The sequence below is a fragment of the Felis catus genome, chromosome D3 (assembly GCF_018350175.1).
Source record: "Felis catus isolate Fca126 chromosome D3, F.catus_Fca126_mat1.0, whole genome shotgun sequence".
Taxonomy (NCBI): Eukaryota; Metazoa; Chordata; class Mammalia; order Carnivora; family Felidae; genus Felis; species Felis catus.
The window spans coordinates 14,373,356-14,397,988 of NC_058379.1; the positions used below are offsets into that span (position 1 = coordinate 14,373,356).

At 49.5% G+C, this 24,633-nt stretch overlaps 1 protein-coding gene across 5 annotated transcripts in view; it reads right to left on the reverse strand.

Moving 5' to 3' along the window:
* The window catches only part of KSR2 (kinase suppressor of ras 2), a 434,084-nt gene that overhangs the window by 170,691 nt on the left and 238,760 nt on the right, over nt 1-24,633 (reverse strand). For all 5 annotated transcript variants that reach the window (XM_045042232.1, XM_045042231.1, XM_045042233.1 and 2 more), the window contains exon 5: nt 8,789-8,973. In XM_045042232.1, the coding sequence (XP_044898167.1) occupies nt 8,789-8,973 (185 nt within the window). The remainder of the gene's footprint in view (nt 1-8,788; nt 8,974-24,633) is intronic.

Below are 24,633 nucleotides of genomic sequence, written 5' to 3' on the forward strand. Positions count from 1 at the left end.
ATCTTAACCCTGGTTTGGGAGCTAGATTCTCATTTGTGGCAGATCACTCTGGTGGACTGGATATGGGACTGAAATGAATATGGAAAGATCCACGTGGAGACTACTGAATAGTTTGGACCAGGTGCTGGTGATGGAGGAGGATATGGAAAAAAAAACCCCGGAAGAACAGAACTCACAGTCTACAACCTATGAGCCAAATCTGCCCCCTTGACAGTTTTTGTAAATAAAGTTTTATTGGAACACAGCCACACGCATTCTGTTGGAAGAAAGTCTATGGCTCTACATGCTACCCGGCAGAACTGAGTAGTTGCGATGGAGAATGATTTAGAAGATCAACTCAATAAGACTTGGAAATGGGGCATCGTGGAGAGGAAGGGCCAAAGATCACACCTAGATAAAATACAGGCTTGCTCAACTGAAGAGATGTGCAAGATGGGGTCACTAGAGACGAATTAGCTCTATCAGGGAAAGAAACAACTTTGATGAAAACAACCCACCAGGTCCCTACTACCTAATGGAAATGAAGTCTGGCCAAATCGTGCAGAGTGCACATGCAACCTGGATGGAGTCTGAAGGTTCTAGTCTTAGCTCTGATGTGTTGTGTAACTTGCAGCCATGCATGGATTTCTCCTCCTGGAACATCAGTTTCTTCATCCGCAGAATGGGGATACAGAAGTACGAGGAAGGAATATGAATGCCTGGTGTATCCTGCACTGTTCGAGGGCAACTCTTGCCCTACTTCTGGTCTTGTTGCTATGAAATCAGTTGAAGTACTCACCAGGGATGGCGGCGGGTTGGGGGGCGGGGGATGTTACTGGGACAAAGGTACAGTCAGACACAGGTCCTCTGACAGGGAACAGGACTGCCCACGCCAACAGTGTGTACCTGCCCAAGGATCAGGACTCACTCCAATAGATATAAATGACCCCCTGGCGGCTAATGCCAACCACTTACCGACCAATTTTTGCTGCTACAATTCCTGGTGGGAGCAATCATAACAAAAGGTCTAAGGTTGTCTATTGCATGCTGAGCCCAAACTGTTTGTGCTCAGGCAAGGACTGCAAAATTACAGAGAAGAAAGGGTTGATGATAAAAACCCAGAAGCTGCCTCCTCTACAACATTCATAACTACATGCATCACACACACACACACACCACCAGCCCTCCTTGCACACAAAAGGTGTCACCTTTTCAAGGAAGGCACTGTTTCCTTCCCCTAGAGCACAGTCAGTAGCGGAAGAAGGGCTAACTTTGCAAACATCCTGGCATAATAGAGAGAGCTATCAGCCGGGCATCAGGAGATCCAAGTTCAAATCCCAGCTCTGAAACCCTGGGCAAGTTCCTTCTACTTTCTGGCCTCAGTTTCTCCATCTTTAAAATAAGGGCTTGGATTCTGTGATTTCTGAGCTCCCTATCAGTTCTGACCTCTACGCTTTTATTTATGTTTTTAAATTTTTTTTAAGTTTATTTATTTTGAGAGAGAGAATGAGAGGGGAAGGGGCAGAGAAAGGGCGGGGAGAGAGAATTCTAATCTGGCTCCTCGCTGGACAGCACGGAGCTTGATGTAGGGGTTCTGATCCCATGAACCACGAGGTCATGACCTGAGCTGAAACCAAGAGTCAGAAGTTTAACAGACTGAGCCACCCAGGTGCCTTTTGACCTCTATGATTTCAGGACAGAAGTTAAAAACTGGGAGCTCTAAGACCAAATACAACCCACAACCCGGTGGGATTATTTAATACCACCTCACACAGTGTTAAGAGATTTTTCATTGGATGCTAGCATTTTACAACTGGGAGATTTCTCATAAAAGTCACAGTTGCTGACTTCTTCAGAAAAATTCAAACACCTGGCAGCTTGGATGCACTGAAAAAGACACACCAGCATGTAAGTAACAGTTGTGCCCAAACCACACAGCCTGGGTCTAACACGAAGAAACACACACAGACAAGCCCCAATTGAGAAGCGTTCTGTGGAGAAGCCAGCCCCCATTCTTCAAAGGCGTCAAAGTCGCAAACAAGGAAGAAAGGCTGATGAACTATTCAAGCCTGACACAAGAACTTAATGCAATATGTGATCCTGGATCGCATCCGCACCAGAAAAATAAATTGCTATGAAATATACTATTGAGACAATTGTTGAAACAGGAATATGGGTAGATGAAAGTCTCGAGTCAATGTCAAGTTTACTGAATCCGGTACCTCTGTGTGGTTATGCAACCCACTCCCAAAGGGCTCACAAGAATGAAAGAGAGGAAGTGAATGCACGGAGATGTTAAAAATGAATGAATCTGGGGGCACCTGGGAGGCTCAGTCAGTTATGCGTCTGACTTCGGCTCAGGTCATGATCTCACGGTTCATGGGTTCAAGCCCTGCGTCGGGCTCTGTGCTGACGGCTCAGAGCCTGGAGCCTGCTTCGGATTCTGTGTCTCCCCCCGCCCCCCCCCCCCCCACTCGTGCTCTATCTCGCTCTGTCTCTCTCTTTCAAAAATAAATAAACATTAAAGAAATAAATAAATAAAAATACAAATGGACGAATCTGAGTAAAGGGGGGTACAGGAGTCCTTTGCAGTGTTCTGTAACTTTTCTGTAAGTTTGAAATTATTTCAAAATTAAAAGTTGTTTTTTTTTTTTTTTTAAAGACTGTCATATAACCAAGCAATTCTCAAATGTTAGTGTGCGGAATCCCCTGGAGGTTTGGTGAAAATTCAGGTTGCTGAACCTCCCTCAGGGCTGCTGCTGCTTTTTTAATGTTTATTTCTTTATTATTGAGGGGGGGAGAGGGGCAGAGACAGAATCCCATGTCGGCTCCACGCTCAGCGCTGAGCCCGACGCAGGGCTTGATCCCACAACCTGAGCTGAAACCAAGAGTCAGATGCAACCGACTGAGCCACCCAGGCGCCCCTCCCCAGAGCTTCCGATACAGTAGGTCTGAAGGGGGAAAGTAAGAATGTGCATTTCTAATAAGCTCGCGTGTGATACACAACGCTGCTGGCCTTGGACACACTTTGAGAAGCCCTGGGACACTAGTTTAAACGGTGAAAGTGACCGTCAAAACACAGAAGGAGTTTTTAAAAGGCAGGATAGACAGAGGGATGGTACAGGGGACTAGTGTTTTCCATCATGAGCCTTTTTGGATCATTTTCTTTGTTTCCAGGAATACACAGCTTCATGCCTATAAAGGACCCAGACCAAGACCTGCCTGGCAAGTAGCAGGTGGTCAGTACGTGTCAGGGACCCGCTGGTATTTGAGTTTCTAAAATACAGCAATGATGCCAGGCAATACGGGTGCTTCCTGTACCTGCTGGGGAGGGGGGAAGAAGGGATAAGGAACAGCACTTTGACCTGCTCAGTGTGGGGGAGACACATCCTTTGGGGTGCCCCAATGCGACCTACGGGGGTCCCCCCTTCAGACCGCCACCACAGAGTCAGGTCAGGCACAAATACCTCAAAAATCTCTCCTGATTCTGAGACGAGAATGTGGTTCAGGCTGCAAAGTTGTGTCAAGACACGCAGCTCCCCCTCGTCCTCTTCCGGGGGGTAATGAACCTTGGCCTCAAGCCTCATTAAACCCCATTATATAATCACCCCCGTCCCGAGTCTCTTTGCAACCCTTCCAGAGGCTGGTTTCTTGGGAGCACGCAGTTCAGCTTCATCGGTTTGTACCTGCTGCCTCCCTCAACAAATCAGGCTTCTGACTCAGCCTCGAGGCACATGAGGCCAGGCCCTCAACGGAGGGTCAACTATCTGCCGCCTTGTGTCTAAGAAAAAGCGCAGGAGATGTTTGGCGAAAAGAGGAGGAGAGACAGGGCGGTGAGACAGGGCAAGGTGAGGGCCACGCCGTCTTTCAAGGCGCCTCGCGCGGGGCAGCACTTTGTAAGACGGGGACCCGGTGTAAAACTCCAGCTGGTGCCATTAGGACCAAGAGGGGGAAGTGTGGGAATCATCAGTCACTTGTTCCCTTTGGTAACTGCTGCCCTCAAGGGCTAGACCCCCACAGACAGCTAATAAAGAAACACCCAGAAAACTGCAGGAGGCAAAAGTTGCCTGTTATTCCTCATCTTCTACCGGAGATGCCCTGGCCGCTTTCTGCAGCTGCCTGGCCCCCACAGGGACGGCTACCACCTGGGACAATGGATCCCCTGAGTATCAACACCGGAGTCTGGCAGGGCAGTGGTTTGTCAGCCAGCGTGGGTGCTGCTCTCTGAGTGAGCACAGCATGCTCACAAACATGACGATCCTTGGAGCAAGGCTGACCCCCAACACCACAATCCCCCCAGGAGGCGGGGGTGCCAGAGAGGGAACTGGAACGAGTTAAGGTCTCTGTCTGATGAGCAAACAGGTCTCGGCGAAGGGCGTCACAACCGCATTTCCTCTGCATTACAGAACGAGGCATTCAGAATGGGTGCAAACTCCACTTCCTGCTTGCCCCTGTGATCTTGGGCCAGCTACTCAAATGCTCTCAGCCTCAGTTTCTTCATCTGCAAAATGGGGATAAGAAGAGAAACTACCTGATGGAGCACTGTGGGGCTCAGGCGAAACAGTACAAGTAAACTGCTTTGCCTGAATTGAAGCTGCCTGTACCACTGTCAACACACAATAAATGCCAATTGCTATTATCATCACCATTTCCATCATTGTTACAAGTCATGCCATCATCTAACGAGCCCCGATAGCTGCCAAAGCTACCCTTTGTGGAGACTCAGTGCTCTAAGCACTCCCCCACCCCGACTGCGCTGGGAAATCTATACTCATTCCTCATTTTGTCCTCACTACATCCTTGCCAGGTCGAAACAGACACTGGGGGTTCGGTGATTTGCCCAACAATATGTCAGCAACCACTTAGTGGCTATACTCCCCAAGTCACTTCCACCAGCCGGTAATGAACGATGATGAGTGATTACTCCTTCCCATCTAGCCGGTATTGTTTCATTCTGAAGAAGATGCTTTATTGGGGATGAGAGCAGCAGCCTGACCCAGTTCGGCCCGAATCAGAGATACCCTACAAGGAGCCAGCAGCACCCAGCTTGTTGGACCAAAACTGGTCCATGGGTGGAGGGCATCCGATCAGACACCATCTGGGCAACATGGCATGCCCAAATGAAATGCCGAATAAACGCCGCAAGGACGGAGAGGTAAGTCCACTGCTCTCTACTCCTTCGGGAAGTAGATTCACTCCTGAGTCACCATCTTCCACGTTGAGCAGCAGGGCTTAATAACTCGTGTTTTGTCCATAGTCAGCCTTCGAGAAAGGTTCCTCTGCAAGCTGGGGCTCCTGCCGTTCCCCTCCCTCCCCCTGCTCGTCACTCCCAAACCAGAAATGGAGGGTAAGCCCCAAGGAGGTGAAGTCCTCCTCGCAGGCCACGGGAGGAAGCTGGGCACTCTGAGGGTCTGGGTCTCGGCCACTCTACGGCCAGATCTGCCTAACGCTGTCCCCAGGCATCACCAGTAGGGGTGACAAGATGGCGGATCACCATCTTCACGGTCATCTTCACCGTGCGGCCACAGACAGAACGGACAGTGACAAGACGCAGCTCTAGGGGCTCCCTCTGCTGGGTCAGAGGGGGGTTGGGCTGGCACTGGGGCCCAAAGGCAGAGAGGTCTTTTCTGAAGTTCACAGTAGGAGGAGAACAGGACTATTACAAGCCCGGGGGCACCAGTGCCTGACCAACGTGTCCTCTCAACCGCCCCAGCCCAGAGTCCCCAAACCAGCATTGTGAGTCAAAAGATTTGCCCAGGAAAAGCTCACTGGGTAAGCCTTAGAAACACAGAGTTTCTAAGCTCTGGAATGGACCCTTACGGAGTCTTTTGTTGTACAACTGGGGAATCTGAGACCCAGACAGAGAGAGGAATTTGCTTTACCAAAGTGCAGGGATACAGGCTTAGGTTGGATCTGGATTCAAAACCTATGACATGGGCAAGACCATTCACCCTTCTGAGCCTCTGTTTCCTTATCTACAGAATGGGAATTATAATGCCTGCCTCAAAGCGTGTGGTGAGCCTTAACCAGGGAGGGACAGAGGTCGCACGAGCACTCGGTGGCATCCTAGAGACTGTGTTTCCTAACCTGGAGCCTGTTCCACCAGGCTGCCTGTCTCTGTCATGTGTTAGCATCAGTGGAAATGGGACCGGTCCATGGGATTCCAGCTAATATTTGAGTTACATACTCCTTCTCCTGCTGAGACTCAGATGCTACTTTCTTCCTTTATGGAAGATCAGAGGGTGACCTCTCTGCATACAAGGACCAGGACTGTCCAAACAGGCAACTGTGCTTCTAGGGTCTCGGTGCTAAGGGCTGATTTTAATTAGGGACTTTGCTCGTGCCCACAGAGGAGAGAAATCTGTCTTCTCACGTGGAGACCAGGGCAGGCATGAAAAGTTGGGAGTCATGGGGAATCCTCACAAAACTTTCCAGCAGGAGAGGAGGGATCTAAATGTGCAAGTCTGTGGTTATTTGAGCACGCTGAAGATGTTTCTATTCTGGAAAGAACTCAAGTGCAGAGTTGTGGTCAAACCCCGAGAGATGGCCATGCTAACATCACTCGTGGGATGGCGATGCCCGGAGACAGATGCAACCACCCGGCGTCATGCCAAGGTAAATTCCAAGCACTCTTAGGGCCATAGGGAAGTGGGGGGAGAAACTGAAAGGCATTTACCCACAGCCCTCAGATTAACCATCAAGCCAGAGGATGTCAACACTGCCTGGAAAAAGGAGCTAACAAACATCATGATGAGAGCTACCACTTATCAAGCACTTACTGTGTGCCAGGCACCGTGCAGATGACCTGACATGCAGCAGCTGATCTGGGGAATCTATTATTATTTCCATTTCACAGACGGAGACACTGAGGCTCAGAAAGGCTCTGCCCTGCTTGAGGTCAGGCACGCTGCTCAAAAGGAAACAGAGCTGGGGCGCCTGGGTGACTCAGTCGGTTGAGCCTCCGACTTCAGCTCAGGTCACGATCTCGCGGTCTATGAGTTCGGGCCCCGCGTCGGGCTCTGGGCTGATGGCTCAGAGCCTGGAGCCTGCTTCCGATTCTGTGTCTCCCTGTCTCTCTGCCCCTCCCTTGTTCATGCTCTGTCTCTGTCTCAAAAATAAATAAACGTTAAAAAAAAAATTAAAAAAAAAGGAAACGGAGCTGGGACTGGCACCCAGGCGCCTCCCTCCAGGGCCTCTCACCCTGTTGCTAGGACACATTTGATACGTCATCACCCCCTTTTCCTCGTCTGAGCTCCCAAGCCACCCTCTGACTGCACACAGGCTCACCCCCATGGAGCATTTACGGTCTCTCTGACCGTGATTTCTCTCGACAAATTAATAAATTGGCCTTCTGGCGTTGATATGTGTCATGGGTGCTATTTTAGTTTGCCTGATTCAGGGCCTGCTCCCCCTGGGCACTGAAATAAGCCAGGTTCTGGAACTTCTAACTGACGTCCACACGGGCCTCTTCTGGCTCTGGACCCTCAGTGGATTCCTGCGGCGGACGCATGATGCACATGTGCAGACGGTAAACTGAGCTCACCGTTCTGCCCAGGCCTACCATCTAGCGGTGCTACGTTGACTGTGTTAAGTCTTGACCTCAAGACACTGTGTTGGAGGTTACATGTGCCGTTTTCCAGGGAGAGAAACAACAGATTGCGTGAAATTCTCACAGGGTTCATAGCCCCCCTAAAAAAAGTCCGAAAACCCTTCTGGCAAAGGTAAAGGATAGAACCCCACGTTTAGAGAAAGGCCCCCCGCTGAGTATCTGGGGGATCCCGGATCAAATCGTGTGTGATGGTGAAGCGTATCCGCTCTGGAGCGAGAAGGAACCAGGTTCAAACCCTGGCTCCACTACTCAATAGCTGTGTGGCTTTCGCCAAGTTCTTTGAGGCCCCTGAGCCTCAGTTTCCTCATCTGTACAATGGGAATAACTCGTCTGCACCATGGCTTGTCGCGAGAACTAAATGAGGTCAGGCACGTGGGTGATAAGGACGCACAGGCACTCAGTAAACACTGCTGCTCATTTATCAGACCAGCAACACGATCACCCTGTGGTTGTGCTGGGGGCCGGGGGCTTATTTCCCTCGCACTCTGGCAGCCCTCTCCTCCTCCTCAGCTCCCGGCCAATAAAAGTTGATGTCTTGGCTGGAGGACTGGCTGGGCTTTTTTCAGGGGCTCCCCTCTGACTACATCTGTGCCTGTTCAGCAAAACGGGCCTCTGGGCAGAGAAGATTAAACGCCTTCTGAAACCTCCACCCTTGATCACCAGAAAGTTCCATTTCCACTCCGAGTAATAACCATTTTGTCTCCGGCAGAAATTCGTGGGAGCAGAATGTAAAACACCCCAGGCCATGCTCAGCCTAGTTTGAACCCAAATACGTCTTTGAGATGAAGGGTTATACATGTTGACCCGAGCGGGAGGAAAAAAAAAAAATTACAAAATTCAATCATAGATGCCTTATCCGCAGTGACCCAAGAGAAATCCTGTGACCGGGCAGCAGAGAAGCAGAGAGAAAAAGCTGATGTCTCCTTTAATGCCCTGCATGCTTGCTTCCCTCTGTTATCCCTCCACACCTGCAGACAGAAAGAGTAGGAACAGGGGGACCGATGACAACAGCCAGTCAACCTCCCAAGTGCTAATTACGCCCCTTCCCTTCAAACCATCCCAAGGGGCGTGAACGGTGCAGGTGGGAGGGAGATGAGCCTCGCGTTCCAAGCATCTTACGAGCATCTTCTCAGAACGGGGAGCATACACCTGGCAGACAAGAGGGTTCAGCAGCCCCGGCGGGGCGGGCGGGTGACTTACTTGCAGAGAAGTTGGCCTCGGTGTGGACAGGAGGGGTGGAGGGCAGGAAAGGTGCATGTCCCACAAAGAAAGAGCGGAGAGAGCGCTCCGACAGGAGCGGCGAGCGCTGCTGAGACGGAATGTTCTCGCAGCTGCCCACGCTGCTGTGAATCTTGAGGTTCAAGGGCTTGCTTTTCTTCTTGGCTCTGAAAGGGAGACAGAAGCAGACGAGAGGGCAATGTGTCCGTCACTGCACACGAACTGAGAGGGGGCGGCCCCCATGTCGTTCAGCTGGTACCAATGTCCACCTCCCATGTTGACCTGGCTCTGATGCTGTCCTATCCAGACTTCACTGAGCTCCAGTCACCAGCTGGGTGCTGTTTCTCCCCTGTCACCCTTGGCTGGTGCTGTCCGCACTGCCCAGAATACCCTCCCCGTCCCTGCCTGGCTAATCCCCATCTGTCTTCTCTGACTCCGCTCTGGTGTCCTCTCCTCCAGGAAGCCTTCCCTGATACTCCCCTTCCCTTCTTGCCTGGGTCGGGTGTTCCTCTTCCATTCTTCTACGATATTCTGTATGTATCCCTGTGGCTGTACTTGCCTATTTTCCCAAATTTGTTCTTTTAGTGTCTGTCTCCCAAGTGAACTGTGGGTCTTTGAGGGCAATGACTCTGTACTGTTTGTTTCTCTGTCCTTGGCAACTAGCACAGAACCTGGCACACAGTAGGTACTCATTAAAAGCTTATGAAATGACCAATCTGGATTATGACTGGCACTGAGCATGCTGCCTTCTAATTCCTTGAAGGCAGGGACCCTGTCGTTTTCGTTGCTGGATCTCTCAGACCCTGGCTCGGCACCAGCTGAATGGAATGAACCTCTGGGGTTGGTTTGGAAAATTCTCCCCCCTCCCAAGGAGCAGTTTAAGAGGGTGTGATTTGGCACAGCATCCAGAACGAACCACTCTGCCCTCCCCCCACCCCCATCCTTCCCCTTCCCCCCACCCCCCACCACGGCCCCATTCAGGTCGGGCCCAGAGTTGGGCGCCATCTTGTGGCCAAAGTGAACCCTCCTTGCAAATTTTCTCTGTTTGTAGGTGGAGAGCCCAGGAAGGTGCCTTAATTAAAGGCTGGAGGCCTCCCACACACGGGCAGCCTAAAAGTCACCCTCTCCAGGAGGTCTGCTGCTCATCAGCTTTAAGGAATCTAAGTGCGCCTGCAAAGTCTCTCCCTCACTGCGTTGGGCTGGCAGCCCCACTTATTATCTCCCTGGGGGTCTGAAGCAAGGCCCAGGAAAGTACTTCCTGTTACAGCAGCACATGTTAGCTGGCTCTCCCTGCCCGAGAGGGAAACAAGGCATTTCATTCCACAAGAGTCTCCAAATGGGGGAGATTCACAGAGTAGGTATCTACACCGAGGCAATCTAATTTTGGAGTTAAACTCAGCAAGCTTCGGGATCAGTGAGACCGGGGCTCAGGTCCTGATCGTGACCTCAGGAAAGTGATCTCCTCTCTTTGTGCCTCAGTTTCCCTACCTGGACAATGGGGAAATCAATAGCACCTACCTAAGAAGGATGTCGTGACAATTCGACGAGATGACGTGCTTGGCACAGGGCCCTGCACAGAGCGAGGTTACCTGTTGGGAACCTCACTGTGACCATGTTAAACTGGGTGTCTATATAGCATGGAATTAACCTTGAAGAAGCCAAAAGTTGAAGCCAAGCCGTGTTTTTCACCTGAAACATCCAGCAACTCTGGCTACAGCAGTAGCCCACCGCTACTCTTGGCAGGTGAATAGGATGCAGTCATATCCTCTGGCAAGAGATCCCATCATTAGTTCCAAAACACTGACAGGAGCCTTGAGGCACTGGGCCACCAAATGACAAGCCAGATCCCTTGTATAAGGAGAACCAAGTCTAAGCCCAAGTTTAACAGTAGTTCAGTGACTGCAGAGAGTCAATTTGCTTTACCAACTCAGGGCCACAGATGGAGCAGAGAAGGGGTATATATAAATAAATGTTAGTTGGGTAGATGGATGGATAAAAAGGTGGATGGATGGATGGATGGATGAAGAGATGGATAGATGAAAGGAAGGAAGGGATGTAAGAAGGATGGGTGGATGGATGGATGGATGGGTGGATGGATGCGTGGATGGATGGATGGGTGGATGGGTGGATGGGTGGATGGATGCGTGGATGGATGGATGGGTGGATGGGTGGATGGGTGGATGGGTGGATGGGTGGATAGGTGGATAGATGGATGGATGGATGGACGGATGGATGGATGGATGGATGGACGGATGGGTGGATGGATGGATGGATGCGTGGATGGATGGATGGATGGATGGATGGATGGATGGATGGATGGATGGATGCGTGGATGGATGGATGGATTGGTGGATGGATGGATGGATGGATGGATGGATGGATGGATGAATGAACAGGTGGATGGATGAAAAGAACAAAGGCTTATAGATGGATGGAAAGTTGGATGTAATGAAGGAAGAGAGGATGGGAGGATGGAAAGACAGACAGGAGGAAGAGAGGGGAGGAGAAAGAGAACGTGGAGAATGAATGGCTTCTTGATCGAAGTAGGTGGAAGGAAATCACATATCACTTCCCGCCCACCGAGGAAGCCTTCATGGACAGAATATGGGACTCACCTTTACCATTTGCCCTCATTACCCAGCGCACTCAGAGGAGAAAACAGACACAAATGACTGTGTCCAATGACTGTGACTGTGTAAGATTCAGTGCATATTTTGCAGCATATCCTGCAGGTGTAATTAAAAAGAACATCCTCTCCAAGATCTCAGGATATCAGAAACCTATTGCATAAATGTCTTCCCTGGACTCGGGGCCAGTTTGGGGGAAAGCAGCAAAATGGGATGGCACAAAGCATCAGCGAGGGCAGCTCCATCCTTTGGGGCCGTATGAGCCCCGGGTGGACCATGCTGCTGTCTACACAGGCAGGCAAGTCGGAGCTCCCTGACATGGCAGGCTGTCCTGACAGCAGCCCCAGAGCCGGGTGGAGCTGAAGCTGCACGTCTCATTCAGCTCAGGGGCCATAATCTGTGCTTAGGGAAAATGCACTGGTTTCACCAGGTACCGCAAAGGATTATTCATTCCAGCGCTGGAATCGAGCAAAGTTCTTCTGACCTTCCTGGAGCCTAATTTGCATGGACTATCTAAACGAAAAGATCCTGAGAAAACTCTACCTCTTCGAATTGGTTCATTAGTCTCCATCTGCGGCCACACAGCTCTGGGCCAAGCCACTCTCCTCCCTCAACTCAGCTGCTGCTGCTGTGTCGGAATCAGACCCTCAATCCCACTGCTTTTTTTTTTTTTTATTTTTTATGGTCTTTACCTTTTATTTATATTGAGGCGAAATTCACATCATATATAGTAACCACTTTAAAGTGAGCAATCTGGTGGCATAAAGCACATTCACAATGTTGTGCAACAACCATCCCTATCCAGTTCCAAAATAGTGTCATCGCCCCCATACAAAACCCTGTACCCACTAAGCAGTTTCTCTCCGCTCCCTGCCCTCCAGCCCACGACAACTACCGACCTGCTTCCTGTCCCTTTAGATTTGTCGATTCAGGGTATTTCGTATAAATGGATTTACACAAGATGTGAATTTCTGCGTCTGGCTTCTTTCACTGAACCTAACGTTTCTGAGATTCATCCATGTGGTAACAATGTATCAAAACTTCATTCCTTCCCATGGTTGAATAATCCCATCCCACTTTTGATTCTTTATAATCTATTCTCCACCCAGGCACCGAAGCGAGGTTTTAAAGAGCCCGCACTGTAACATGTCACTCCTCCGTGCCCCCACCCCCACCCCCATGCGTAAAAACTTCCAAAGGTTTCCTTACAAAAAACTTCAAGAGACCCTCAGGGATCACCCTCTGGACCATCCTGCCAGTGGAGATCCACTTTGGGCATCCCTTCCTTAGAGACACAGTCCTCAACCCTCAGAACTAGTCAGATCTCCAGGTCACATGTGCTCCTAGCACTAAATGCTTTTCCTTCACACAGTGCATCCCGGTTGCAATTCTGCTGCTGCTTAGGCGGTTACTGAGTGGATGTGCGTCTCCCCCCCAGTTTGTGCCCACCAAACACGGGATGGATCTGTCGCCTAGCACCTAACACAAAGCAGGCAACCCACAGTTGCAGAGCTAAGACCAGAAGCCAGGCCTATGGACTCTCACCCAAGCTCACGTGCCTCAACTCGAGCAAAGACAACCTGGCAGCTTCTGTCTTGGAAGGATTCTAAAGGAATGCAGCCCGGTTTCGATCTACAAGCCAGGAGCCCTGCGCTGCCAGCATCTTCTCCATTAACTCCAGCTGTGGGCTCCTTGAGGGCAGAGGCACACCTGATTTCTTGTGCCACCCCTGGCCTAGGTCCGGCAGGCAGCCCTGTACTCCAAAGGCTCTTGATCAGTGCCCACTGGTCAGCCAGTACCTCAGAGCCTTGGCTGCAAAGATCACGGAGGGGGTCCCAAACTGATGATTAGTCTGTCCACTTTTAAAAATTTTTTTTTCCATTGGATATTCTTTCCTGCTTTGTCAAAGACTAGTTGGCCATACGTTTGTGGGTCTAGTTCTGGGGTTTCTATCCTATTCCATTGGTCTATGTGTCTGTTTTTGTGCCAATACCATGCTGTGTTGATGATGACAGCTTTGTAGTAGAGGCAAAAGTCTGGGATTGTGATGCCTCCTGCTTTGGTCTTCTTCTTCAAAATTACTTTGGCTATTCGGGGCCTTTTGTGGTTCCATATGAATTTTAGGATTGCTTGTTCCGGTTTCGAGAAGAATGCTGGTGCAATTTTGATTGGGATTGCACTGAATGTGTAGATAGCTTTGGGTAGTTTTAATTTTTTTTTTTTTTAATATTGGAGAGAGCACGCAAGCAGGGGAGAGGGGCAGCGAGTGAGGGAGGGAGAATCCCAAGCAGGCTCCACACTCAGCACAGAGCCCGACGCAGGGGCTTGATCCTACAGCTCTGGGATCGTGACCTGAGCCGAAATCAAGAGTCGGGCGCCCAACCGACAGAGCCCCCCAGGTGCCTCTGCACTACCTTCTATTCCCAAAGTTTGATGGGAGCCAAGTGTGGTCTCTTTACCCTCACTTCCTTGAATGTGGGGTTGTGTCCGCTTGAACTCGGATGCCTTCACCCAGCTACAAACGTCGGCGTCTCATTAACGGCGTCTGGAGCATCCGGCTCGGCCAGTTGGTAGGAAATGAGCGAGCTGGGGGCGGACGAGCTCCTCGCAAGCATGGCCGGGGGACAGGCACAGCACACATTCTCACACCCCGCTCTGTGCAGCAAAGCACTTGCCCATAACCGTTTTCCCAGAGAGGAAAACAATGCCCGCTGGTCTTACACGGGGCTGCACGAGCTGTCCCTTCTTCCCAGATGGGGCCATTTAAGTCGTCTGCAGCTGACATGATCTGATTACCCAAAAATGAGGCCTCCAGGCAAAGACCCTTTTCTTTTTTAAAAAAAAAAAAATTTTTTTAACCTTTATTTATTTTTGAGACAGAGAGAGACAGAGCATGAATGGGGGAGGGTCAGAGAGAGAGAGGGAGACACAGAATCTGAAACAGGCTCCAGGCTCCGAGCTGTCAGCTCAGAGCCTGACTCGGGGCTCAAACTCACAGACTGTGAGATCATGACCTGAGCCGAAGTCGGATGCTTAACCGACTGAGCCACCCAGGTGCCCCAGCAAGACCCTTTTCAAAACCAAATAATAGCACCAAGTTCTTGGGTGGGAAGGGGGTGGGGCGGTGCACAGAGCCCAGGGAAGGAGAGAGTTTGGAAAAGCAAAGGCCTGTAAGTCTAACACCAGGAGAATGTTTGGTAGCACATGCTCTTGACCACAGACTACAACCCTCATTTCTGGCTCAAACACACCCCAAGCATGACATTGATCTACGAGAGCACCCGGTAAAAGGAAGCATGAGTAAGTCCATCAAACACCGTAAGCTGCATTTCCCCAGGTGTGGATGAATATGAAATGCCTTCAGACGAGGCAAGAGTGAAATTTTTGTCTTTTAACAGTTAAAATTTTAAAAATGAACTTGCACATCAACTGCATAATCTCACAGCAATGATTTCCTGGTAGACAGCTTTATGTAAAATGTACTAAGAAGAAAAAGCAGGTGAAACAGGAGAAAGGAGAAAGGGGCAGAGAAGAGGGAGAGGAAGAGACATTGATTGGAAAGCATGTGAAGTACATTCCAGAACGGGTCCCGCCAGAATGGCTGAAGAGAGAGTTTGCGGTACCAAAAGTGGGCCAGGATAGAGAGCAACCAGAAGTCCCCTCCCCCCACCGCCCCCCTCCCCCCTCCCCCCCCCCCACCAATTCTGGTAAAACTGTAACGTGGTACAACCATTTTGAAAACCTATCAACTAAAGTGAACATACCCTCTAAGCAAAAGATTTACCCCCTGGGTATGCACCCAACCAAAATGAGTGCCCACGTCCACAAAAGAATGCCCATGGCAACAATATTCATGTGGCCAAACACTGGAAACAGTCTCCGTGTCCATCAATAACAGAAAGGACAAAGTACAGTATGCTCATACAATTGATCACCGCATGGCAATGAAAAAGATAAAACTACAGCTTATACTATAACGTGGCTGAATCTCAATGATAGAGTGTCGGGCAAAGAAGACCACCCACAGAAACGCTTGTATTGTACGACTCCATGATGATTCTATTTACATGATGTTCGAGAACAGGCCAAATTAATCAATGCTGGAGAGGCTAGAAGAGTTGATTTTTTAAAATTCTCTAATGTTTATTCATTTATTTTTGAGGCGGGGGGGGGGGGTGGGTAGCAGGGGGAGGGGCAGAGAGAGAGAGAAAGACACAGAATCTGAAGCAGGCTCCAGGCTCCAAGCTGTCAGTGCAGACCCCGACGTGGGGCTTGAATCCACAAACCGTGAGATCACGACCCGAGCCAAAGTCAGACACTTAATCGACTGAGCCACCAGGTGCCCTAGAATATGAAGAAACCAGAATCCTTGCACCTTGCTGGTGGGATTGTCCAGAGGGGCAGCCACTGTGGGAAGAACACCATATGATGGGGCAATTCCACTCCTAGACACAGACCCCGGAGAACCGAAACCAGATGTTCAAACAAAAAACTGTGCACGATGTTTAGAGCACCATCATTCACAAGAGTCAGAAGGTATAAACCACCCAAAAGTCCATCAACAAATGAATGGATAAACATTCAAGTTGTGGTCGACCCATGCGAAGGAAGATGATCCAGTATTACAAAGTACTGATTCGCGCTACATTGTGGGGAAACCTCAAAAACATTAGCTAGTGCAACACACATGCACACCAAAGACCACACGTTATGACTCCATGTATATGAAATCTCCAGAAAAGGCAAATCCACAGAGACAGAAAGCAGATTAGTGGTCGTCCAGGGGGCAGGAGGGGGACTTAAAAAGTAACTGGTTAGGGGCGCCTGGGTGGCACAGTCAGTTAAGCGTCCGACTTCAGCCAGGTCACGATCTCGCGGTCTGTGAGTTCGAGCCCCGCGTCGGGCTCTGGGCTGATGGCTCGGAGCCTGGAGCCTGTTTCCGGTTCTGTGTCTCCCTCTCTCTCTGCCCCTCCCCCGTTCATGCTCTGTCTCTCTCTGTCCCAAAAATAAATAAAAACGTTGGAAAAAAAAATTAAAAAAAAAAAAAAGTAACTGGTTAATGGGCTTGGGGTTTCCGCTTGGGGTGACGAGGAAGTTCTAGAGCTGGACGGTGGTGATCCAGCTGAACTGTACAGTTTAAACTGGTTAAAATGGGGTGCCTGGGTGGCTCAGTTGGTTAAGCGTCCGACTTCAGCTCAGGTCATGAACTCGCAGTTCATGGGTTCGAGCCCCACGTCAGGCTCTGTGCTGATAGCTCAGAGCCTGGAGCCTGCTTCAGATTCTGTGTCTCCCTCCCCCTCTCTCTCTCTCTCTCTCTCTCTCTCTCTCTCTCTCTCTCTGCCCCTCCCCTGCTCATGCTCTGTCTCTCTCTCTCTCAAAAAGAAATAAACATTTTTTAAAGTTACAAAAAAATAAATAAAATAAACTGGTTAAAATGGTAAATTTTATGCTCTAAGTATTTTCCTACAGTTAGAAAAATGTATAATAGTAATGCAGGACCTAGACCTCTCCCTCTTACTAGCTGTGTGACCTTCAAGAAGTCATTTAACCTCTCTGAACCTTAATGTCCTCACCTGTAAAAATGCATAATAATTCCTCTATTTCACAAGATCGTATGCAGATCTAATGAAATAACGTACTTGGAGTGTCTGAGAGAGTGTGTGGCACCTGCTAGGTAAATCCTCTTTCCTGCACTGGTCCCTGGCCAAGATGCCTCCTTCCCTCTAGACAGACTGAGGCTCTTTATGGGCAAAGATGACGTGAAAGTCAGGCTCAAAATCAAGAGAAAATGGACAAGCATCCATGAAGAGGATCAAAGAATTCCTCTTTACCCTGGACGTCTTTCCTCAGGGGAAACACACGATGGTCTGTGGACCACACGGACTGAGGAGGGAGGCTGCCCATCACTGGGATTCAGCGATGACCAGACTGAGCAGACATGAAACATTCCTGAAAGAGGGAAGGCTACAACAAGGTTTCCAAAGGCCTTCCTGGGGACACGGTATTTAGGCTGAGAACTGAAGGTCAAAAAGAAGCCAGAATGCAAAGATCTTGAGGGAGAGGGGACCAGGCAGTGAGACAAAGTCGATGCTGGGGAGTCCAAGGCCAGGGCAGGTCAACTCGTTGTGAGCAAGGAGTAGAGAGGCAGAAGGCACAAGCAGGGGCCATGGGGCCAGATCACTGCGATCGGTGGGTGCCACGTGAGTGCTTGCCACTGTAGGGAGGTGGGGTTTATTTGAGAGCAATGGGCACCTGCCAGCAGGTTTTAAGAAGGAAGAGGACAAAACCTAATTCTGTTCTGGGAAGACCACTCTGTCAGTGTGTAGAGAGTTGACTGTGGGGTGGGCAAGAATGGGATTACGGGATCCCGAGGGGAGGCTGTGGCAGTCACCCAGGCAAAAGATGATGATGGCACGGACCGAGGTCTGGGCATCAGAGGGGGAGGAAAGGGAAGCATCTGGAACACAGCTCTTCTGGGACTTGCCAGCCAAGAGTGTGGCGGGGTGAGAGAAAGAGACCTCTGACATCTCCTAAATCAGTTGTGCCGTGTGAATGCCCGGTCTTAGCTGGACAGTCTCCCATGTAGAGGAACATTTCCTGGAAGAATTTACAAGAGGGGGTGGGCAGGCTGGCGGAGGGGAGGCAGGGTGATTTGGGGAGTAGGTACTTTGTTACTTTGAGGCTTTGAACTTAGTAGCCATTTGAACTTAGCAACAAGAGTATTCTTTGATAATAATTAAAAAAACATAACTGTAAAATGGCATACAGTATTTTTGGCTCGAATTTTTCTCTTTGTTTTATTAAAAAAAACTCTAGAAGACAGGGGAACAAACATGGAATAATGTGGTCAAACATTATTTAATATTTCAATGATGTTTCATTATTTTTTCAATAAGTTTTAAATTGAAGATCAAATTTGAGATGGATTTTGTTTCCTAAATGGCTTCTATCAGTCACTTAGTAATTGGTATCTCAGATTTAGTTGACAGATATAAAAATGTGGTTGTTTATAGATTCCTAGAAATTAAACATATGTATATGTGTGTCATTGTATATATAATATGTATTATATATTAACTTACATATTTATAGTACATGGCATATAATACATGTACATAATATATATAATACACTATATCACAGTATGAGTACTACATATACGTATGTAAATTTATATATCCATGTATAATATATAATGTAGTATATATTATATTTATGTGTACAAATTTATATATATATACCATATAATAGTATAATATGCAGTATAGTGTAATATATATTTATATATACATTTATATATTATAGCATGTGGTTAAGCATGTTATATATACACATACATACCTAAAAACTGTTTTCTTAAAAATAGATACACAGTATTTTATTTTTTTTAATATTTATTTTTGAGAGAGAGAGACAGAACATGAGTGGCAGAGAGAGAGGGAGACACAGAATCCGAAGCAGGGTCCAGGCTCTGAGCCGTCAGCACAGAGCCCGATGCGGGGCTCGAACTCACAAGCCATGAGATCATGACCTGAGTCGAAGTCGGATGCTTAACCGACTGAGCCACCCAGGTGCCCCATGTCTTTTTTTTTTTAAGGTTAAACCTTGCTCAGTAACAGATCAGTTCTCAATATCAAACAGATCTTCTACCGAGACCTGATTGGGAAAAGAGCGTGTGTGTGTGTGTGTGTGTGTGCGCGCGCGCGTGTGCGTGTGTGTGCACGTGTGTGTGTGTGTGTGTGTATACACACACACTAAGACACCACTTCACTTCTTCAGAGCCAGGACGAGTACAAGAGAGGAAGAAGGAATGAGAGAGGAAAGGAAAGATATTCTAGTGCAGAGGTTGGTGAATTCTTTTCTGTAAAAGGCCTCTGCAAGTCCTACGTTCTCCGTCACAACGCCTCAGTCCTGCCGACGCAGCATGCAGTCAGTCTGAGACCACGTGTGGATGAACGGATGTGGCTTGTTCCAACAAAACTACCTACAGAAATAGGCAGTGGGCTGAATTTGGCCCGCGGGCTCCAGCCCGCTAGCCCTGTTCTAGTAGGGTCTGGACTTACCTCAAAGTCAGGAAAAGTAAAGCAAACCACCCAAAGCAACCCCTGAATCCCATTCCCCATCATGTGGCTCACCCCGAGAGCTGCTAGTCCCACCACCCGGGGTCTTTCCTTTCCTCATCCCGACCTCTCCTGGGTTAGACCGGGTCCTGCCATGGCCCCTCTACGTTTCTTCAAGGTCTGGCCACATTCTGGAGTACACCCTCGTTTTTCTGATGATTCGATGAGCGTGAGTCCCTCCCACCCACGGAGGGATCCTGTGCAACTTGCTCCCTGCGGGTCCCCAGAGTCCACGACAGGACCCAGCACACAGCGGGAGTTGACTTAAGTAAACGAATGCATGAAAAGTCCGTGTGCTTCCATCGCACCGGCACGTGAACGCTGGCGGGCTTCTGGAGGAGGTGAGTTGGGGAGAGGGTGGCCCTCCCATGCATCCGCTTTGCCTCCATGCTATCGGGGCTAATAGGAGGCGTGTGCTGCCTCCAGTGGCTGAGGCGGGAGTGGGAGTCCACCTGCAGGGAAGGTGAAGCGCCTGTATCAGCCCACCTGGGGCTGTGAATGCCAGTAATCGCAGGACCGCTGATGTCAGCACAAGATGCGTCTGGCCGAGACGCTGGGAGCAGGTGACCTGCCTGGGACGTGCTATCTCATCTGGGGTAGGAGCAAGGATAACCTCCCGTTTGCAGTTGAGGTAACCGGTGTTCTCTATCAAGTACCCAGGTCACAACTCCATGAAGGCCTGGGGTGCGAATACAGATTTCACCGACTTCAAAGCCTGTTCCAAATTGCTCTATTAATTCCACTATAACGGCTGACTGCATATTTTCCCATCTTACAGGGATGTCTGTGCACGCTTAGGGTTGTTTGGGTGGCTGACTTGAGGGCTCGCTGGCAAGAGCCAGTCTTGGGCTTGCAAACCGGGCGTCTTGCCACAAAGCTGGTCCCACCCAGTTCTTGACCTGCCCATGGACAATGCTGCCTCTCTCTGCCCATCATGATGGAATAATCCAGAAGCCCGCAGCCCCCTCTCCAAGTGAATACCACTGCACAGCCTGGCCCAGCCTCCCCCTAACCCCATCTGAGCTCACCCAGACAGCCAACCTCAATTCTGCCTTCCAGGCCCGTTGATTTTCCTGCATCCCTGTGATTAGCGACTAATCTTATTTTTTTGTTCCCCAACCCATAAATCAGTTACAGACCAAATATTTACACAGGCCATCATTTCCGACTGAACCAGGGCTCTGACAGCCCTCATTATTAAAAAGGATGACTGATTTTGGGCAGAGATTTCAGAAGCATGTGGCTGGATGTTTTCTTTTAGGCTCCCTTCCCCCTCCCCTTGCCTGAAGAAAGACAATTTCCGAGACAAATTGGCAGAGAGGTCTGCTCTTGCTGTCTCCCTGGGGCCAGGGGGACATGGGCAGCTTCCATCAGCCCAATAAGTGGTGACCAACATTGGCTTCTGCCCCCTTTGCTCGGCCTCCCCATGGGCAGGGAGTCGCTGGACTCATAAACATCCCCTAAAATCAGAAACCCTAAAGGAGACTGAGAGGGGAGGGGCCAGGAAGGGTGAGTCAGCAGCACCACTACCCTCTGCCCGTAACACCCGCCCTACTGAGTGACCCCGAGGGAGGCCATGTGTTGGGTTGATAAGATGACTGGATGAGGAAAGCAGGAGACTGAGCTCCTGACCTGGCTCTGTTGTCACGTAGCAAGTCACGGGGGGTTTTGATGCTGGTTTCCCCTCTTGGCTAAAGCAAGGATCCTCGGGGCGCCTGGGTGGCTCAGCTGGTTGGGCATCCGACTTCGGCGCAGGTCATGATCTCACGGTTTGTGGGTTCGAGCCCAACATCGGGCTCTGTGCGGACAGCTAGGAGCCTGGAGCTGGCTTCAGATTCCGTGTCTCCTTTCTCTCTGTTCCTCCCTTACTTGCGCTCTATCTCTGCCTCTCAAAAATGAATAAACATTAAAAAAATAAATAGAACAAGGATTCTCTAATCTAGGTATAATCTTGGTTCCGATCGTGATAGCTGCCGTTCATTGAGCCCTTACTTTGTACCTGGTCATGTGCTAAGCATTTTCTATGCATTAGCTCCTTTTATGTTTTAAGATGGGGATCATCTCCAGGTGAAGAAACAGAGAGTCAGAAAGGCTAAGCAACTTACCCAAGGTCACACAGCATCTAAAAGGCAGAGCCAGGAACTGAACTTGGTTCTGTCTGACCCCAATGCTCTGAGTCCTAAAACATACGGCAGCCTCCGTAGGACCTGGATTTGCTTGGGACACTTCGGCAAGGAAGCATGCTGTCATTTGGATCCTCAACGCCCCAGCCATCTCCATATAAAGTCATCCAGGGTCAGCATCCTAAGCAAATGCAGAATTCACAACTGTCTGCTCAAGTGTTGAGCCAGCAAAGGGCCTTCTCTCTCGGCAAGCTGGAGTCGGCTAGAAATATTTATTCAGGGGAACTGAGTATTTCGCCACCTACGGAATACTTCAAAGGCGCTTCCTTTACCCCGAGGAAAGCGAACTGACAGTGAGTCTTTATGGACAGGCCTGAAGAGGCCCAGAGTTCAACCTGGTTGTTCTAGGAGATCCGCGCTGAAATGCTTCCATCACAGCCTGACACACAGACGACAGCAGCTGCTGATGGCTCGGGAAGGACGCGCCATACCAGGGCTCAGCTGGGGGCTCCGGGCCAGCCGCTTAAGCCGCCGTGATCTCGGCTTCCTTCCTTGTAAAATGAGGGCCTAGAGCAGACCAGCCCCCAAATCTCATCCATCTTCGCTGTGACGATTCTGCGATGCGACTCCCTCTCCTCCAGACTTAGAGCGTGTGACCTTGGGCGGGTCAGAATCTGTGAGGTTTTCAGCCTTCTTGTTTATCCAGTGGGGTACAACCTCTCCAGACCCTCCGTCTGCCCCTAGCTGCTGCGGGGGGCAAATGAGTCAGCATGAGCTGAACAAAAACTTCAGCTAGCGTGATCCCAGCAGTGTGGAATTTCCAATAAGTCATTCGTGACTGTCCTACAGTGACTCCAAGAAGTAAGTCTGAAACTCTTTTTTCCATAGGAGTTTGAAGAATTATTGCCTGAAATCAGTGGGTTTTTTTTTTTCTTTTACAAACCAAGGCCTTTGACCTGCTTTCAACTTTCGCGTCCAGCAGTGACTTGTTATGATGCAAAATTTGTTCATTTGGGATGAAGTAATACAGGGGAGGGGCCCCGTTGGGAACTGTTACTCGCCCTTCTAATCCCGGTGCTTCTCCCTGCCCCAAGGGCTCGTGTATTTAATGTCTTGGCCAATGACCTGTCCTGTTTCTTTGCAGTGGGTTATTCGACCGTCCAGCATTCACCCCCCTCCCTTTGAGGGAATTTTCTCTCCTCTGAGCACAGTCTTGTTAGGGGAATCGACCAAGGGACAGAGGTTACCATCCCCAAGCCACCAGGTGCCAAGTCAGACCAGTCAGACTCTGTCTGAAGAACAGGAATCCTGACCGGCGTTCACAATGATGGAAAACGTCTCTGACGCTCAGTTCGTCTCCTGGTGGCTCCCCGCAAAGCTTGTCAAGCCACCCCTGCTACCTGGACTCCCTAGGATGTTCTGGATCCTGCTCCTTTCTGAACTTTCCTGTCTCTCCCAAGAGTTACCCCGGAATCTTCCACAGAAATTCATTCTCTGCTTAAACCAACCGGCTTGCAACCAAAGACCCCTAATGCAGCCTTGAGGCCACCGAGGCCACTAAAGCTGAATTTCTCTTTCAAAAAGTCTACAGCTCAATTTTTCTCTAGGTCAGACTAAGTACCCTCAGCCCCAGAGCCTCTCAAATCCTTTGGGGGCAGGGACCTGACATCTGCACTTTAACGAGCTCCCCAGAAATGCCTCCCCACTCCTGAGAACCACTGCTCTGTTCGGCAAGTCTACATGCATGACGCCTGCCTGCACTGTTACCAGGGGCTCTGGCACAGACTGATGCTCTGGAACAAAATACCCCTCCCTTTGCTAGCCTCTCCTCGGGGTCCCCACAAACCAGATATCAGGGCTGAGCGCTTAGGCTAAATCAGGGCTGGAGCATGCCAGAAGGAGAAAGGAAATGTAGCAGCAAAGGATATTCTCTGAAACAGCCACAGGCACACGACCACATATGCTGTGAAATCCATCACCGCCCCCAGCTCTGGAAACCCAAGCTCCACCCCGCTCTGCATCAGAGAAGTGTGTAGTGTTTATGATAATCCCAGGCGCCCCAGAGCCAGTCCCACCTAGCAGGTCCCCAGAGGAATATGTAGAGAGAGCAAGGCGGGAGACATCTTAAAAAGGGAGGGATTGAATAAAACACGATGGATCCATACTTTAGAATATGATGCAGTCGTTAAAAAGAATGAGGTGGTTCAACGGCTGGAGACCGCAAACTTCTGAAAAAAAGCCAGATGGTCAACACTGTGGACTTTGTAGTCTGTACAGTCTCCACCACAACTACTCAGTTCTGCCACTGAAGCACAAAGCCATCCCAGGCAATATATAAACATGTGGGCGTGGCTACGGCTCAATAAAACTTTATTTACAAAAACAAGGGGCGGGCCAGCTTTGGCCCAAGGGCCATGGTTTGCCAGCTCCTGCTCTCCACAAGCAGACACGTAAAACTCTACAACACACGGACTTGTGAAGAAAACTGCCAGGCAACACATATAGTATGATCTCATTTATATAAATACGTAAGCATAAATATGTATAAATATACTTACAAAATGTTTGGATGTACTTCCTATATATTCACATGATGTATCTAAGGTGTGGAAGGTGACATAAATGGGAGTCAGTAATGGCAAGGGGTTTTAACACGAAGCCAGGAGGCCATTAAGAAGGTGGGTCGTAGGTCCATCATCATCAGGCAGAACCGTGAACTTGTGAACTGGACCAAATGGCAAGTAGTCCAAGGACTCGGCTACAACTTGCAACTTGCTACAGTAAGAGACTTCGCTCAGTGGAAGCCTTAGCAACCAATTATGTTCAGCCAAAATTAGTTTTCTGCCACCAACACGAATCAAAATTCTTTGTAAACAATGCATCCAAGCATTCCTTGCTGCCTTTAAAAACCCCTGACTCGTGTTCCCTAGTGGGACACAAATGGGGTTGCTACCTGA